This window comes from Westerdykella ornata (genome assembly GCF_010094085.1).
Source record: "Westerdykella ornata strain CBS 379.55 unplaced genomic scaffold EI97scaffold_5, whole genome shotgun sequence".
Classification (NCBI taxonomy): Eukaryota; Fungi; Ascomycota; class Dothideomycetes; order Pleosporales; family Sporormiaceae; genus Westerdykella; species Westerdykella ornata.
The window spans coordinates 717,803-733,449 of record NW_022986855.1 but is presented as its reverse complement, the minus strand read 5'-3'; the positions used below and the strand labels follow the sequence as shown (position 1 = coordinate 733,449).

Below are 15,647 nucleotides of genomic sequence, written 5' to 3'. Positions count from 1 at the left end.
TACCGAAGGCGAATTTTCTCCCAGTGATCGGATCCATAACGTGCAGCCCGGGGACATCGATATCCTCACCTGGGCAGCGCTGCGTAAATTTTTCCAGCCCGGGAACGAGCTTTCCAACGAGAGTGGAGTATAACAAGCCGTCAGAGCGCCTGCATATCTGCATCCCCCCGAACCGCTCTACCGTGAGATGGAGATGCCATGCACGATCTCACTTTCACTCTTCTCTTCTGTGCCCTTCGTGCCACCAGATCTCGATCGCATATTGTTGTATCGTCCCCGGAACGTCGTCGGACCAGGTTTCAGGATCCTGCAATGTGTGATTGCACCACGCTGAAGGATGTCAGCCGTTTGGTCCTTCTCACCGGCTCCAACAAAATGCCACACTTTCCGTCGCTACTTGTGGTACAGCTGTTGTAAGTTTCTGGTTGCCGACACCAAGCTGCTTTGCATATGTCGTCTGCGGGATTGCGAGATGACCGCATACTTTGACACTAATTCGTGCTGGGACCTTGCAAGGCAAGTGAACAAACACGGGAGCGCAACGCTCAAGTTTGATTCAGGATCGAAGTACCGTTGTTGTAGAGGGTGTTCCGGAACTGATCGGCTGCAACTGGGAGTGACTCTTGATTTCCGTCTCATAGGTCAAGCTTTCCAGCCCCTGGAATTGGTCATATAGCTTCCTCACCAGGCTCACCCTCCGTCCAGAGCGGACGTACTCACTTCTGCTTACACGTCGTCTCTTTTCCTCGTCATCATTGTCAGAGCCTGCTCGTATCTTCTGGTCCCTCACTTAGTCGGTGGAAATCTTCTCTGCGATTTCTCCTCCTCGCCGGACACTTGACAATGCCTTCTCACAGACCAAAACCATCCGAAATAGCTGCCGAAGCAAAGCGAATCTACATGCCGCACATTGCAAAACATTACATCAAAGACCCTATCACATCATATCTCTATCCGGACGCGGCAGCCCTCAAGATAAAACCCGAAAAAAGGACCGGGCAACGCCTACGCGTTGCCGTCGTAGAAGGAGATCCCGTGGACTACGCGTTAGGCTGGCAGGCGTACCTAGCAGCAGACCCTAACCATCGGGCGACAGCCAAACGGATTCCGGTCGTTAACATGGCAAACGAGAAGCGTGCAGGCGGGGATTGGGAATCGGGTTCCATGGCGCCAGAAGAATGCTTTGCACGAAGGAGCAATCTAGTACATGCACTCACAATGCCTTGGAAACCCCAAGCAGGTTCCGGCATGTATCCTCTCCCCCAGAGAGGTGGCATATACTCGCCGCAAGTGTGTATGTTGAGCCGGCCAAGCACCAGAACGTGAGTTGCTGACAACGGTAGATGTATATCGGCAAGGTCCAGATCAGAACTACGCCGTGCTGAAGGAGATGAACTGGCTGCCCGTAATATCAGTAGCTCCTGTGCGACGACCAAAGCTTGATGGGACAGGGATGCGCTACTCGTTTTCCCAGGAGAAGGAGCTCATGAGAGAAAAGATGCGGGCTGTCCTTCGGATCGCGTCCTACTGTGGCCACTCAAGCATTTGTATTGGCGCATTCGGTGTGGGACCGACGTTCAGGAATCCAGTGGGAGAGATAGCCCGAATGTGGCGGAAGTTATTATTCGAGGAGGAGGAATTCCAAGGTGTCTTTACCGACGTGGTGTTCGCAATTGAGAAAAGTCAATCAGGCCCTGCATCGAAGGACAAATCGGACTACGACGTTTTTCGAAAAGAGTTTGACCCTTCGATTATCTTTCCAACAAAGTATGCATAACCTTCCTAGATACGACATAGGTGGAAAGGAACAGAGGAGAGCCTGCTAGCGAGCAGTTATAGAAGGATAGGATTGGCGGCAGTTTCTGAACGGCAATTTGCAGTTACTAAGATGCGTTAGCTGGGTTGAAAGAAAGCAAAAGTAACACTGGTGTTTCGGTTTCAGGAGGCAGTTCTGTCGAAATTAAACCTCTTGCCTGCAGGCAGGCGGCCGGAGCAGCACTGGCGGTGGGCGCAGGAACGGATTTGGATGCTGTTTATCGACTTATCCCAGTATCTGGTAGGAACAGTTCGGAGGAACTTGGAAGACGCGTACTCAATGCTTCACAAGCGTAGCATAGAGTGATCGTACCCAAGTTCAGCAACAGCTGTGAGGCAATGAATGTGACATGCCTCAAATATGTGTTTCCAGGGCTCCAATCGCGGTGGCGATGAATGCAAATCTTGAATTGACGAAGCCAAATCCCCCAAGTTCCTTGGTGTGGTGATGCACTGTCATTGTTCCTCAATATATCAGTCGAGGGTCTTGGAAAAGGTTGGATATGTTTCAGGTCAGATGTCCGTCCTGCTGCTGAGGACAGAGCCGTTGCAGCTGCGCACACGCGGGAAAAGACGCTGACGAGTGCGCCCGGGCATAACCAAACTGGCATGCTCGAGCTCCTTGGCATGTCCGAGAAACCGGTATGCATTAGTATACATATTATACAGTGTTGAAACGTCGCAAGTCCAAGCAGTTGTTCATCAAGAGCCACGAGTCGGTAATTGCGGGGCCTGTATCTCTCCTCCTTGTGCTTCTATCCTTTTGATGGTCTGTTCCTTCTGATAATTCACAACCCTTTGTTTCTTGAAATATTCAACCTGAGAAAGAGTAAGTTGAAAGTTGTATACGCCTCACAAGGACAGTAAATACCCAGCTGTGCGCACAATTCTTCTCAAAGACCACATCCTGCTCATTGCAGGCCTTCTTCGCTGCCGCTACCCCCTCCTTGGTGTTGATGCTGTCCAATATGTTGTTGCGATCCAGGCACTCGAAGAAGGCGTCGCGAGCTTCGTAGCATTTGGCGCGGTTTGTCCGGCTGGGCTTTTCAAATGCACCGCCAGATGTCTTCTTTACTCCATCCGTTTCAGATGAGCTGAACCAACCCATGGCGATGGGAACGCGATGCGTGATATCCTTCGGTTACGGCTTGGTCAAACTAATTTGCAAATGACCGCAAGTCGTGGATTGAGCATACAGAGATCTAAAAGGTAAATCAGGCCGGTTCAATTCCAGGTTTCAGAGGGAAGTATTACCTTGGTGGTCTCGAAGAGCAAGCTTTGAATTGGGCGAACTTTTGGATGTTGCATGTGCCTAGGTAGTAGGTAGGCCTATGACGCGCCGGAGCTCGGCATAACCCTTCCGCCGAAAGGACCGAGCTCCTTCTTGGGAACAAACGACACGGGCTTCTAAGGTCCCTACAAGTCCACTATTCACGGTACAAACATCAAGAACGCCTATATGTATAGGCTGCACACACGTCTCAAAGGCTGATGCCTCGTCGACGCCGTCCTCCACGACCAGGCGCTCTTGCGGACCTGTCACCAACCCGCATTCTGTCCCAGATCATTGTTCTGCAGCTTGCTTACTATGCTTGTGCTGCTATTCTGATTGTTTTCACGGCGCTGATCGCTGGAGAGGAAATCTCGATTGATCTGCTGTTCAGCTGGCGCAGTCTCCGTGGCGATACCGCGGTAGGATGGACCCTGGGCCTGGTTTGGGTATTGAACAGTCTAGCATCGTAGGCATACCATCAAAGGGGTGAAACGCGCAGCATACTAAATCGTGCATAGAGTTGTTTTCATTCTTCTTCTTATTGCACGCTCGAAACTCGTCCTTGATTTCGCTCTCACCATCCACTTCATCCACCTGATCGTCACATCTCTCTACACGCATGCTGTGCCGTCGAATCTGTTCTGGTGGGCTTTGCAGTTGTGCAGCGCCACCCTGATGACCTCTTTAGGCGTATGGGCTTGCCAGTGGCGGGAGTTGCGTCCCATAGCTTTTGGAGCGAAGAGTACCAAACAACAAGGCTCTGGTGCGGACGGAGATGGTGATGCCGGCCATCTAAGCGGACGTGGCAGAGGCAGAGGAAGAGATGGTGTTGGCGAATATGAGATGGTCAATATGGAAGACAGGGAGGTTACCGTCTGAGTAAATACGCGGCATGGGGTATCCGCTTGGAATGGCTGGAAAGCGTTGTTGGCGGACCCCGAAGACATACACCATTCTTGTATCGATGTCCCCGGACTCCCGATGACAACCATCCACCATTGTCCTTGAATCACCCTGCGCCACTTATTGCTTTACGCGGGCCTACCGACGACACATTCGAAGACAGTACCCGCTCGACCTACTTGGTCGATGTTGCTGAGAGGATGGGAGGTTGTGCCCACCATATCGGACCAGCTTCTCCGCTGAAGGGTCAATACCACAGAAGAGAGTGGGACATGTCGAATTCCATGGCCGGCAGCGAACTGTAGTCAGAACCACTCTCATCCGGGACTTCAGGATACGTCTCAAGAGAGGTAAACGGAGAGTGGAGGCACCCGAGTCGGAGATTCGCTCCACGACCGGGTCTAGTAGGGGAAACGAAATAGATGGAAACTAGCAGTAATCGGTGCTAGATATAAGTTAGGAACTATAATACGCATTTCATGGCATCATCTCGTAGGTCTGTCTTCTGTGTGCTATAACCTGTCCGTTCGACGCTTGAATCCAGCATAGATTTCTTCCCAGTAACCGCATTCCTGTGCCGCCATGGTGTAACTTCCTTTGCCTCCAACACTTGTACTAAAATAGCTGCTGTGCGTACAGTCTTTTCGAGGTGGTCCATATGCACAGTATGGTTGTATCCCACCTGCACGCCCAAGACTAGGCTCTTCTAAATGCGGTTAGCTCCATAATTGATCTGGCCCGTGCACAAATAAGTACGCTTAAACCCTAAGCTACCACAACGCCTTTACCTTTACCCATTCGCCTCTTTGTATTGGTGCTCATGCAGCCGGTCCTCTTGCACTAGGTCCTCACTAAGTGCTCGCCATTCCTCCCGGCTTCATTATCAAAGGGGAATGCCAGGTTTGGGCTTACGAGCGACGCCAAAATGAACGGAAATGGATCATATACACCCTGGAGCGAAGAATCGGACCCCAATCTCATTAACCCGATCCCGCCATATGGAAATGCGTCTCAACCCTTGAATACACAGCCTCTATTCTCCTACTCGTCGCCATACAACCACCCGCAGGTGCCCTTCGACATCCGAAATTTCCATGGATTTCAACTGCCCCATCTTGATTATGACTTCAGCCTACCGGAGGAGGTCGCCTATTCCACACCAGATGATTCCCTAGCCCCAGCTTACAGCTCTGCCGGTCCAGTCGTCTATGAAGGTTTCGTACCCGCACCTGGTCATGAGGAGGATGACGAGATTGGCGAAGATAACTTCATTCCCACTCGCCAAGATGCACTGTTTCGAAGCAGTTCCAGCGATGAGGAGTCGGACAACAGCGAGTATGAACGTGAGCAGCTCGCGAAGGAGGAGGCGCGTCTCCAAGCTTTAGAGATGAAAACCCTCGAAAAGGATCAAGAGTACGAAGATGAGGAAGAATTGGAAGACGAGCCAGACGAGCTTCTAGTCGACGAGGAGCTAGATGAGGAGGAGGAAAGTCCTCGTCCACGTCGTTCGCGCGGAGCTGGTGCTAGGGGCAGAGGAAGGGGCAGAGGTGGTCGCCGTGGCAGGCCGTCAAGCCGAGGGAAAGGTGGTTTTCGCGGCTCCAAGGCTGGTGGTGAACGCAAGCCTGGGCGACCGAGAGGACAGGCGCGTGCCGTTGCCGAGCCAAACCCTGAGTTCAAAGAGTTCCAGAGGATTGCCAATGATGCGTATCTGCGGAAGGATTATCGCACTGCCCTCGAAGCCTGCAACAATGCCATCCGGGTCAATCCGGATTATTTCGTTGCACATAGCTTGCGTTCTGAGATCTTCCGAGAGATCGGGAACGAACAGAGCTCGACGGAAGCTTTGATAGTCGGTGCCTCTCTCAAGCGTGACAAAAATCTATGGTTCTACATCATCGAACGAATCAAAAAACTCGACTCACGGAAATACACCTCATACGACAATTCAAAGAAGACTGCGCTGATTCTCGACTGCTTAAACGCTATTTTGGCAATAGATCCGGACGATTACGAGGCGAGAGACCAAAAGTTGGACATCGAGTCCCGACTAGGACGCATTTCGAAATCTATCCAGATATGCAAGAGAATGCTCACTGCTCAGCCAGAGGATGTCAAAGTCCTTAAGCAGATGGCACGCATTGGCACGTCCACGGAGAAACACACCCGACTGCATCTTTCAACTATTATCGAGTCTTTTGATACCTCTATCGCTTGTTTCCTCGAGCACGACAAACCCCAGGACAGTGGGTTGGACTGGTCACTCCTAAACATATACCTTGAGTTGCTTCATAAGAGCGGCGAGTATTCCCGTGGTCTCACACAAGCAAAGACACTCGCTCGTTGGATACAGTCAAGAAAGGATGAGACCTTTTGGGACGAGCTAGATGATGACCGGGAGTTTGACGTAGAGGATGAGCCAAGGCGAACGGAGGTTAAAGAATTCTCGCGAACGTCACCGGAGACCGAGTATGGGGAGACACTTCCTTTGGAAATCAGGACTAAGTTAGGGTTGTTTCGGTTGCATCTTCAACCGCCACAATTGGAAGAAGCGATGGTAAGGGTCAATTTCCCGTTAGATGATATCCTCTAATTGCAGGCAGCGCCATTTCGAATTACTCAGTCCTGAGGATGACGGCCCGGAACCTACCGTGACCATCTATCCTGACTTGTTTGCAGATGTTGCTGATGCACTGCACAAGGCAGGATATCCTCAGCAGGCTCTTAGGTTCTATGGGCCGTTGCACCAGAAAGCTTCGGATGAGCTGTCATTGCAGAATCTAATGGGAATGTATTCCTGTTACATCGCTACGGACCAGCCGCGCGATGCTGACGAGATTCTGACTGAGCTACGAGATTGGGATTCTGATACCTTCGAAGACATGGCTTTACTAGCAAAGTTCTTTGAAGAGAAGGGATTCAAGGAGGATGCGATGAAGCGTGCCGAAACAGTGTATCGATTTGGCAAATGGCGATTGCTGCAGAAGGTCGGCTTTGAAGGCTATTCGGATATAATGGAACACTTCTATATCCAGAAAAGGAGGGAGAGAGGGAATCATAAAGTGAAAAAATCGCGGGTGGGCAGATACATGGCAGCTCTGCGCAAGGCTACAAGAACGGAAGATACAGGCAAAGAGAGAGCCAGACCAAGGGCGGGTCTGTTCAGGACGAGGAAATCGATTCCGGATTACAAGCCAATGCCCTTCCTTCCCGACGAGATCCCTGGGACCAACGTTCCGATGGACGCCATCGATCGAGCTCTATTTAAGCAGAGGCTGAACGCGCTCGCGACCGACAACGCCGAAGAGTTGAAGGCAGCCAGATCCCAGCACAGAGAGATTGTTGCTAGCTTTAAGCGGCTGGAGGAACTGATGGAACCGGCGACCGACGGCGATCATGAAGCTACGGCTGAGTGGATATCCATTGCTCGCGAGCTTATCGAAGAGTTCTCGACCTTTAATCTCTTCTACTACAATCGCGCGAGGCAGTTTACCGGTTACTTACGGCGTATCGGTGCGCAGAACGATTTCTGGAAGGAATCTGCGCTCATGGTCCTCGCCGTAGTTGCAAATAATGTCGAGGACGGCGAGGATGAGCCAGACATTCAAGAAAATCCAGAGCAACCTCCCCAGGAGTTCTACGGGATTCATTTCGACAAATGGTTCGATTTATTTGCACAGTACGCCATCTTCCACGCGAGGCTCAACGATCAAGACCGTTGCTTCAATACCATCCAAGTGGCTACTCAAGCCAACGTCTTCTGGTGGTCACACAAATACATGAAGCAACTCGCGTTGTGTCGACTGGCTTGTGGACTTGCTCTGGATAATTCGTCTCAATGCTCACAAGCGGTCCGCTGGTTCATGCGCAATCACCTTTTCGCCAGTGAGCTATTCCGCCTTTACGGCGCAGCGAACCGGCTGTGCGCAATCGCAACGGGATTCGCTACTGGTCCCTCCCTCAAAGCCTTCATGCGTTACATCAAGACAATGGACTACGCTTTACTTCGACGTGACGAGCGCGAAAAGTACAATTTGCGCGACGCAGATCATCTGGACTGGATCGTGGGCGGAGCCAGTAGCCAAGCTGCCAACTTCGTGAAGAACCATGACCCGGCCATTTTCACGCTATATGCCCATGTCTTGGCCGCTGGAGGGTCATATACAGCCGCACTGAATTACTACTTCCGAGCCTTTGCGCTCACACCAAAGGATCCTATCCTGAATCTGTGCATTGGCATAGCGTACATCCAACATGGTATGAAGCGCTTGTCCGAAAATAGGCAGTACCAGATACAGCAGGGTCTGTCGTTCATATACCGGTACTACGAGCTCCGCACAGAAAGCGACGTACCTCTTTTTCGTCTGGAAGCAGAGTTCAACTTGGGTCGTATCTGGCACGCGTTGGGTCTTGTCACCCAGGCTATTCCGGCATATGAACGGTGCATTAGGCTCAGCGAGAGCTTGCGGGGATCGGCGAAGGAGGATGGAGGCGGCCGTGTGGATGACTTCGCTGCTGAGGCTGCTTTGTCTCTTCAGACGATTTATGCGTTGAGTGGGAACTTTGAGGAGGCTATACGGGTGACGGAAAATGTGCTTGTCCTTGAGTGAGAGGATGGGGGAATGATACCCCTTTATCAATGGGAATGGAAGGACAATAAGGCGGTTCTGGCGTTCTGGAGAGTTCGAGTCTTACCCAGGCGGGTCCCATCGTCACGGGAACGTATAAGGATTCGGTGTACTCTTAATGCCATAATATGGATTGGGGCAATTGAATGGCCCTTGGAATTTGGATGTCTCTTGAAAGGCATTATCGTGATTCACATTGGGTTTCCTTTTAGTCATTCTACTCTCATCTCTCTCCCACTCGAAAGTTTTCGCGACTCGAGAAAGGACAGCTTCCGCTGAGAGCCTGGTTCACTAAATGCCAGGTTGTGTTCCAACCCTATTATATCCGGCGCTGACGGTTGCTGTTTTCATCAACTTGGGAGAAAGCTAGGACAACAATTGTATACATGTTATTCCGCCTGCTAAGTGAAACTACACAGACAAAACAACGTCCAACAAGCGTACGAACTTAAAGCTTCCCAACCACTCCACCACTACTCCTCTCATCATCATGGCTTGTCCCTATCTAGTCTGTTCGTATACCGCGGTAATTCCCTTAGACATTAACATCGCAGAAGATAGAGCTAGCTCGGTTCCCAATCCCATAATCAGGTGCGTTCAGATCCGGCACGTCGTGATTGAAGTTCCACGTGGTATACGTATTTGGGTCACAGTTAGGCCCACTGGGTGTCGTCAGTACTCAGTCGGCAGGAGCGCGCGAAAACGGTAAACCACTTACTCAGCAAGGCGGCAGAAGAAGGTTCCATCGTTGGGGCTGAGGCGGATGGAAAGCACTTGGTTGTTGAAGCTCGAAGGCAGGTTTGCTAGGTGGGTGGAGTTAGCCGTCGCTATTTCTTCATCCGGGTCAAGTTCGCTTCACTTACTGCAGCCGTTGTTGACGGTGGTCTCGATTCTGAGCGTGGTGCTCTGGCCGCCGTAGTTGACATTCTTGAACAGAGTGACTTGGCCGATGGCTCGCTTTTCGTGCGCTCCTGGGGCGGCGAGACCGAGGGTGGCGAGGACTATGGGGAGGGCGAGGGTGGATTTCATGGTGATGGTTGGAAGGTGTTGAGAAGAGATGTTGTTTAGAAAGCTGGAGTATGCCACGCGGGTTGTTGAACTGCTGTTGGAGGATACTCGACAGGAGATGATGGCCTCTTTTATACGCTTGAATGCGGTTACTCCTTACGAGGCCATCTACAGGTCCGTCTCTAGGGGATTGCTCCGTGACTGCGAAGTGCGAATCCTTTCCGTCGAGAACGGCATCACGAACTCATCTTGGAATGTAAACACTGCCACTACAGCAGCCATTCATGCGTGTTTCCGCGCCCGGAACTTGTTTCCTCAGGCGGGTGCTCGTGCTCGTCACTCGAAAGCAACAGTGCTCTTTTATGCGATTCATGAATTCTCGTCATGCGAATAGCACGTTACGAGAAGTCGAGTTGATCCTCCTGTTGGAGGTCAACGTCGTGTGTATAGGATTGGATGGCTCGGGGTATTATTATATCGAGCGCAGTATTTGCTATGCACCCCGGATTCGGACTATTAAATGTAAGCATGCATTTGCCACGTGTAGTGGCGGACCGGAGTATAGGAACTCGGCTGTTGCCGCAACTAGGCACTGTGAAGGAGCCGCATACGCTCAAAGCTGCAGGGTCACGGCAACGTTGACGAATGGACCCGCCTCCTGCACTGCCTCGAAGGATGATGTTTATGCGGACTTGTGCATGACCAATCATTCGACGGCAATGAAAAGGCGCCCTTCTGCAGCTTCTTTATCCATTGCCAGTGCACTGTATCCTATTCGCGTCGCCGGTCGGTCAAGCGGACTTGAGATAGTAATATGCACTGGCGGCTGGGTAGTGCAATTGGAATAGCGGTAGTCGTTTGCTTACAATCACGGCTCCGCGGAAACGATGTGGCACTGGCGACGTCATCTTTGCGCCATGAGGCTGTCGACGAAACACTTTGAATGGTAACTCGCCTTTACATGATGACATATAGATAAGGTGGCGGATCCTACTCAGGAATCGGACCCATTCTGGGACCGTAGCCAGGTTGTTATGGTACCGTTGGCTATGGAAGACCACAACTGGTCAGTGCCAATAAATTCAAGCGTACGCTTGTACCCCAGTGGCTTTTCCTCCTCTACTGGCTTGTTCTTCAAGTCAGTCTAACTGTCTCCAGAGAGACTCTGTAATGATTGGACGAATGCGTTGCTTCCTGTCCCGCGGACTTGCTGCGGCCCATTGAGGAAGCGCGTTACCATCTCTATGATAGCGAAACTACAGGTATAAGTATAATAGAAGTGTCGATTATCTGGGGCCCAAACTCCCCATGCCAGCATGCCTCGACTCACCGCTCACTGCAAGCAAGCCCTTAAGGGCCTAGCTATACAGCAGAGCGGCGATATAGCTTACGATGTAAAAATGTATACTCGACCCGTTGGTCGATATAGTATCATTCATGATAGGGAAGCACAAGTTCGAATTCGACTATATCGGCGCTCATTCCCGTGAAGAAAAGGTACAGCACTATGATAGCAACAGTGCCAAGGACGTCCCAAATGATGTTGACAGCTAGTAGGAGCCTCTTGTTTTGAAACTTCCAGGACCCCCCTCCCATTATTCCCACCCAGTGCCAATTTTCCGTCTGTGCGTGGACACTGTACGCTGCTCTCTCCTCCAGAACATCTATGTCTCCGTAAAGGGACTTCCATTACATCTGACACGGGATCATGCTTCGGTCGAGTATGTGTCTGAAACACCATCAAACCAACGTCAAACCTCCCGTCAGTGACCTCACTTTTCTGCCGTCTTGCCTGGTCTGGTAGATATCGTCCCAGGAAGCTTGATCGGGGTGTGGAGTAATTGAAGGCCAGCCTCTGTAGGCTCCGGGAGATGCCCAGCGCGAATGTTGATCTGCAAGGACTGATGCAGCAACCTAGGTTCCTTGAGGATATAATCTTTCTCTCTCCGCATCGTGAGGAATTCGTCCCTGGTAATGCCATTCTTTAGATGCTTGTTGAGCTCTCTGTGTTCCTTTACCGTCAGGCAAGCCACCGGCTTTCGCCGGTTGCCTGGGGGATAGTCGTGGCCCATCCATATCTTGACATGGTCTGGCAATGAGAGCAATCTTCTCGCTGAGTCCCAGAGATCGCTGGCGCTTCCTCCAGGAAAATCGCACCGGGCTGTACCAATATCCACGTGGAAGATGGTGTCACCGCAAAACACGTTATCTGGGCCCAAATGTTAGTTTCTAAGGGCACATCCAACAATTGCAGCGAGCATATACCTCCGATCTTGTACCCAAGATGATCAGGAGTATGACCAGGGAGATGCATCGCCTTTGCTTTGAGGTTCCCGATCTCAAAGACCTCGTCATCATCGAAAAGCTTCGCGAAGACGTCCTCGTACTCCTCTGATGGAACTCCGTATCTCCTGCCGAATAACTGTTGAACTTGTCCGATCCGCTTACCAATACCAATGGGTGGGCGCTCTCCCTGCTTTTCAGCTAGACGGTCTTGGAGATATGCGGCGGCGCTCAAATGGTCCGCGTGTGCATGAGTCTCCAGGATCCATTGGACCTTGTAGCCATGTTGATCGATCAAAGCCAGCAGCCCGTCAGCGGTACGAGTGTCTACAGCGAGTGTGACAGGGTCATAGTCCAACACCGCGTCGATAGTGGCTGCAGCTTTTGTTTCGGGATCCACTACCACATACTGCCATGTTCCAGTCACATCCTCGAAGACATTCTGGATAAGAGGTTCCTGCGGAGGGTTAGCTACATAGCTGTAGGCGGCACGCCCAATGCTTGTGCTGCTCTGTGAATTCCGATAAGGTATGACGGTGTTCTTGATTCCGGAGCTGCTTGCCAGCACATTTCGAGCTGCCGAGTTGGAGGAAGTGCGAAAAGAAGCTGTCCGTTGCACCAACCTCGGTGCGAACGGAGAATGTGAATGCGCAGCACGAGTTTGGCGGCAAGAATAGGAATATTTTGGGGAGATGATGCTGGGGCTTGGCCATACCCCAGAAGTGCAAAGTCGGCTGGTACTTTTTCGCAGTGCGGTGTTCAGTGGCAGTAGTGGGTTTGTCATTGTGACTGGAGAACGATGATGTCAGCTGGAGGGGTGAGTATGCTAACTCGGTGAAGGATTCAGGGCGAAGTGCATGCGATTCCAAGCGGTTGATTGAAGACTTTCATGTCTCCTCAACGTCTGGTCAATGTATTAATTCATCTGATAGCTTCTATGCCGTTTCCGTAGAGGCGGCAAATGTGGAGGAGGTCAGCTCGGCGACTCTGCGTCCTAACGGAAATCGAGAGGTGTGGAGTACAGGGATGGTCGCCCTTTCCAACCAAACTTTTGATGTACGTCGTCGCCGACCTCCAGTCCCATTACCAAAGCTTTTTTACCTCAAAATTTGCTGGAGCGTCAGCCCACTGTCAGTAGATTTAGCTGCTGGTGAGTCCGTTTTCTGCGCCACCCAAGCCTGGCAGACCAGGGGTTGTACAGATCTTTTTCATCGCTTCGTTCCGACTCTCGGGGAGCCGAACCACCCACTCCCTTTGTTCTCGAAGTCCATCGATCGCACTTTATTAAAAGAGCTTGGTATTCATTGAAAACGTGTGCGAGGGACTACTTCTTCGACTCCAAAGAACAACAACCTTTCCATCCTCATCGCGCCAGCTTTCGAGCCTGAACGATGGTCCGGACCAAGGCGGCACGAGCAATTTTGCGCGAAGCCGTCACACCCCAGTCGGCGCTCACGACGAGGAACTATGCAACCGTATCCCCAGCGCAAGCCAGCGGACGCATGCACAGGGTCGTCTTGGTGGGAGGTGGAACGGCCGGACTCTCGGTCAGTCACCAGCTTCTCCGATCTGGAAAATTCGCCAAGGATGACATTGCAATCATCGATCCTGCGACTTGGCACCACTATCAGCCTGGATGGACCCTGGCTGCTGGCGGCTTGAGAAATAAGGACGAGTTCAAGCAGCCGCTTGCAAACCTGATTGATCCCAAGCTGAAGTTCTACAACACCGGAGTTGACAGCTTCGCCCCCGAAGATCGCACCGTGACGCTGGCAAATGGCGACAAGGTCACCTACGAGCAATTGGTCGTCGCGCCGGGTATCAAGACGGACACTTCGAGTATCAAGGGCTTGCCAGAAGCTCTAGCGGATCCCCATGCTCCTGTATCGTGCGTCTACACTTATGAGACATGCGATAAGGTGGCAAATACAGTCCAAGCTTTCAAGAAAGGAAACGCTATCTTCACACAACCAGCGGGAGTTGTCAAATGCGCGGGGGCACCTCAGGTGAGAGTTCCTTATCAACAGTATGACTGTCGACTGACCGTGTCCAGAAAGTAATGTGGCTCTCCTGGGATTACTGGAAACGCAACGGCCTCTATGACAACACCGCTTCCTCCCCCATCCACATCAGCTTTGCCACCGGACTTCCCGTAATGTTCGGCGTCCCCAAGTACAACGCCATCTTGGATGCGCTCCGCAAAGAGCGCGGAATCGATGGCCTCTTCCAGCACGACCTTGTCTCCATTGACGGCAACACCGTTACCTTCGCTCTCCCAGACGGAAGCAAAGTCGAGAAGAAATTCGACTTCTTGCACGCGGTGCCGAAAATGGGCCCTCACCCGTTCATTAAAAACAGTCCTCTGGCGGATGAGACGGGTTACGTCGCAGTGAACACCAACACCCTGCAGCATAAGAAGTACCCCAACGTGTGGTCCCTCGGAGACGCTGCGAATATACCCACTTCGAAGACGGCAGCGGCTATTACGGCGCAGACTCCTACCGTGGTGCAGAATCTGATGCTGTCTATGGAGAACAAAGACGCTCCCCATGTCTATGATGGTTATACGTCCTGCCCGCTTACGGTTGGAGAGAAGAAGGTGCTTTTGGCCGAATTCAAGTATGGTGGCGAGCCTAAGGAGACGTTTGGACAGATGTTCGGCATTGATCAGGGTACGCCGAGGCGGGCCTTCTTTCATTTGAAAAAGGACTTCTTCCCTTGGGTGTATAAGAATTACATGGTTAAGGGCGCTTGGGGAGGACCGAAGGGCTTCGTCAGGTAGCTGGGGAGGACGTGGGCTATTCTGGATCGTATCATGTAGGTTGGGCGGATTACATGAGATTAGGGGGATCCAGGCGCATGCGTGGATTCAGAGTTCTGGGGAAAAACTAGACTAGAGGCGGAACTTGCATGCACAGTAGAGTATAGATATCCAGACAACGAATTCAAGACACTTCGATATTTTCCTAATGTCTATCAATTCCACAATATTATTCGACTTGATGCTCACAACATGCTATCAACTCCGGTATGGTATGCAACCCCCAAGCGTTTTAGATAACCATGGTGCCTCGGACCCCTCCTCTTCCTTCACTATCGTTTCATTGAAGGGTTCGTATAACCAAATTGTGAGAGGACGTATCTAATCGAGAGAATGAATGGACGGCAGAGGTTACATCTCCTATCCTACCTTCCGAAAAAGGAAACCATCGTGTATTGCCTTTGGCGGCAGTATGAAACCTTTCTCATTCACTGGACCGGGATCCTCTGTAATGCTAGTCTCAATGGGCTTATCTGATTCCTTTCTTGTGAATCCTTTTGAGGAAGACTGTGGGCCGCGTGTGCGCTTAGCATTCGGTTCTATGTCTCGCCTTAACATTGTCATTGGCTTCCGAAGGTGACCTGAGGTTGGGCTTTCTTCAAACTGAGTGCTTGGTGGCATATCTTGAGTACCTGAGGAGGGACAACTCGCTGATGGTAGAATGGCTGCTGTACACGTATCCTTCTGAGGGCTCTGATTGCGAGCACCAGGCATGGGAAAAATGGATGATTCTGTTGAAGTAAGGAAGATGAGGGTTGGAGGGACAGTGGGCGTAGGCTGCTGAAGTTTATGATATTTTATGGGGGCTTCACCAACGAAGGGGGTCGTGGCCTGATGAATTCATGGTCGTGAAAGAGCGAGCTACGTCTGCTACATGCCGCAAGGTTGGAGAAGACAGTCAACACAGCTTCAAAGTCAA

At 51.4% G+C, this 15,647-nt stretch overlaps 11 protein-coding genes across 11 annotated transcripts; 5 read left to right on the top strand and 6 right to left on the bottom strand.

Annotated features, from left to right (window-relative positions):
- Positions 1 to 356: 356 nt before the first annotated feature.
- On the bottom strand, positions 357 to 741 carry EI97DRAFT_251461 (uncharacterized protein). Its single transcript, XM_033794149.1, has one exon. The coding sequence runs from the start codon at positions 637 to 639 to the stop codon at positions 394 to 396; it is 246 nt and encodes an 81-aa protein (XP_033655911.1). The 5' UTR covers positions 640 to 741; the 3' UTR covers positions 357 to 393.
- Positions 742 to 1,905, top strand: EI97DRAFT_251489 (uncharacterized protein). Its single transcript, XM_033794150.1, has 2 exons — positions 742 to 1,294; positions 1,344 to 1,905. The coding sequence occupies exons 1-2, from the start codon at positions 844 to 846 to the stop codon at positions 1,775 to 1,777; spliced, it is 885 nt and encodes a 294-aa protein (XP_033655910.1). The 5' UTR covers positions 742 to 843; the 3' UTR covers positions 1,778 to 1,905.
- EI97DRAFT_251494 (uncharacterized protein) lies at positions 1,580 to 2,547 on the bottom strand. The gene is made up of 2 exons (XM_033794151.1): positions 2,129 to 2,547; positions 1,580 to 1,883 (listed from the first exon to the last, which is right to left on the bottom strand). The coding sequence occupies exons 1-2, from the start codon at positions 2,463 to 2,465 to the stop codon at positions 1,834 to 1,836; spliced, it is 387 nt and encodes a 128-aa protein (XP_033655909.1). The 5' UTR covers positions 2,466 to 2,547; the 3' UTR covers positions 1,580 to 1,833.
- Positions 2,518 to 2,923, bottom strand: EI97DRAFT_456781 (uncharacterized protein; the record flags this gene model as incomplete). The annotated part of the gene is made up of 2 exons (XM_033800761.1): positions 2,518 to 2,634; positions 2,687 to 2,923. The coding sequence occupies 2 exons, from the start codon at positions 2,921 to 2,923 to the stop codon at positions 2,518 to 2,520; spliced, it is 354 nt and encodes a 117-aa protein (XP_033655908.1).
- A 383-nt stretch (positions 2,924 to 3,306) lies between these two features.
- Positions 3,307 to 3,967, top strand: EI97DRAFT_372918 (uncharacterized protein; the record flags this gene model as incomplete). The annotated part of the gene is made up of 2 exons (XM_033795379.1): positions 3,307 to 3,554; positions 3,607 to 3,967. 2 exons carry the CDS (start codon positions 3,307 to 3,309, stop codon positions 3,965 to 3,967), a joined length of 609 nt encoding a protein of 202 aa, XP_033655907.1.
- An 825-nt stretch (positions 3,968 to 4,792) lies between these two features.
- On the top strand, positions 4,793 to 8,989 carry EI97DRAFT_465683 (TPR-like protein). Its single transcript, XM_033801483.1, has 2 exons — positions 4,793 to 6,545; positions 6,592 to 8,989. Exons 1-2 carry the CDS (start codon positions 4,917 to 4,919, stop codon positions 8,596 to 8,598), a joined length of 3,636 nt encoding a protein of 1,211 aa, XP_033655906.1. The 5' UTR covers positions 4,793 to 4,916; the 3' UTR covers positions 8,599 to 8,989.
- A 41-nt stretch (positions 8,990 to 9,030) lies between these two features.
- On the bottom strand, positions 9,031 to 10,104 carry EI97DRAFT_465682 (uncharacterized protein). The gene is made up of 3 exons (XM_033801482.1): positions 9,480 to 10,104; positions 9,335 to 9,419; positions 9,031 to 9,278 (listed from the first exon to the last, which is right to left on the bottom strand). Exons 1-3 carry the CDS (start codon positions 9,643 to 9,645, stop codon positions 9,152 to 9,154), a joined length of 378 nt encoding a protein of 125 aa, XP_033655905.1. The 5' UTR covers positions 9,646 to 10,104; the 3' UTR covers positions 9,031 to 9,151.
- EI97DRAFT_251430 (uncharacterized protein) lies at positions 9,797 to 10,593 on the top strand. Its single transcript, XM_033794148.1, has one exon. It carries the CDS (start codon positions 9,909 to 9,911, stop codon positions 10,470 to 10,472), a length of 564 nt encoding a protein of 187 aa, XP_033655904.1. The 5' UTR covers positions 9,797 to 9,908; the 3' UTR covers positions 10,473 to 10,593.
- A 54-nt stretch (positions 10,594 to 10,647) lies between these two features.
- EI97DRAFT_251428 (uncharacterized protein) lies at positions 10,648 to 10,993 on the bottom strand. Its single transcript, XM_033794147.1, has one exon. It carries the CDS (start codon positions 10,940 to 10,942, stop codon positions 10,769 to 10,771), a length of 174 nt encoding a protein of 57 aa, XP_033655903.1. The 5' UTR covers positions 10,943 to 10,993; the 3' UTR covers positions 10,648 to 10,768.
- A 75-nt stretch (positions 10,994 to 11,068) lies between these two features.
- EI97DRAFT_394697 (Metallo-hydrolase/oxidoreductase) lies at positions 11,069 to 12,809 on the bottom strand. The gene is made up of 2 exons (XM_033796308.1): positions 11,890 to 12,809; positions 11,069 to 11,833 (listed from the first exon to the last, which is right to left on the bottom strand). Exons 1-2 carry the CDS (start codon positions 12,689 to 12,691, stop codon positions 11,397 to 11,399), a joined length of 1,239 nt encoding a protein of 412 aa, XP_033655902.1. The 5' UTR covers positions 12,692 to 12,809; the 3' UTR covers positions 11,069 to 11,396.
- Positions 12,810 to 12,995: 186 nt separating this feature from the next.
- On the top strand, positions 12,996 to 14,719 carry EI97DRAFT_251397 (FAD/NAD(P)-binding domain-containing protein). Its single transcript, XM_033794146.1, has 2 exons — positions 12,996 to 13,913; positions 13,961 to 14,719. Exons 1-2 carry the CDS (start codon positions 13,299 to 13,301, stop codon positions 14,687 to 14,689), a joined length of 1,344 nt encoding a protein of 447 aa, XP_033655901.1. The 5' UTR covers positions 12,996 to 13,298; the 3' UTR covers positions 14,690 to 14,719.
- Positions 14,720 to 15,647: the final 928 nt, after the last annotated feature.